This window comes from Saprolegnia diclina, assembly GCF_000281045.1.
Source record: "Saprolegnia diclina VS20 unplaced genomic scaffold supercont1.30, whole genome shotgun sequence".
NCBI classification, from domain to species: Eukaryota; Oomycota; class Saprolegniomycetes; order Saprolegniales; family Saprolegniaceae; genus Saprolegnia; species Saprolegnia diclina.
In genome coordinates, this window is record NW_008246097.1 from 1 (window position 1) to 631 (window position 631).

The following is a 631-nucleotide window of genomic DNA, read 5'->3' on the forward strand; positions in this document are numbered from 1 at the left end:
GGCAATCTCGAGATACCCATCGGCTTTTTTGTGCCATCAACTGCCGAATGGCCGAGTGCGATGCACGACGTGCAGCCCACACGCGTACTTCCGGTGCTGCGCAAGCACGTCTACGAGCCTCCCGAGGACTACGCCGATGGTGTCCACGGACCCGAGTCGGGTTTCATCACTGACCTACCCAACTTGCCATGCAGCGTCTCGCCGACGAGCTTCCGGCGCACTCGTCGGTGTCGTTTGATGTGCCGGCGGAGCCGCCGTGGCCGCAAGATCTCTGGGACGTCGACTTGCTCCAGCTCAGCGCCAAGCGCGATGCGTGGCTTGCAGAGATGGCGATCCAGTATAGCGCGTCGCTGGCACTGCTCCAGGTGCTGTCGATCGAGCCGCCCGCAGTGACTTTCAACAAAGTCTACCCGGTGCAACTCGTGCTGCAGTGCATAGAGGTGTACCAAGCACTGCACGGCCAAGCTTTCATTCCACTGCTCTTTCACGTCCCGCTGCGCGACGCCAAGTGGCCTCAGGATGTGTCGTTGATGCCTCTGGGGTTCTTTGTCCGGGCGGCGCAGGACCAGTGGGCAAATCTCGACCCGTTGGTGCGCAATGCGATCTCTGCGTTTGGTCTGTCGCCCGACGA

General features: G+C 61.5%; 1 protein-coding gene across 1 annotated transcript in view; it reads left to right on the plus strand.

Moving 5' to 3' along the window:
* Nucleotides 1–3: 3 nt before the first annotated feature.
* The window catches only part of SDRG_09335 (hypothetical protein), a 6280-nt gene continuing 5652 nt past the window's right edge, over nucleotides 4–631 (plus strand). The window contains exon 1 of the mRNA XM_008615260.1: nucleotides 4–590. Coding sequence (XP_008613482.1) covers nucleotides 189–590 — 402 coding nt within the window. The 5' untranslated portion in view covers nucleotides 4–188. The remainder of the gene's footprint in view (nucleotides 591–631) is intronic.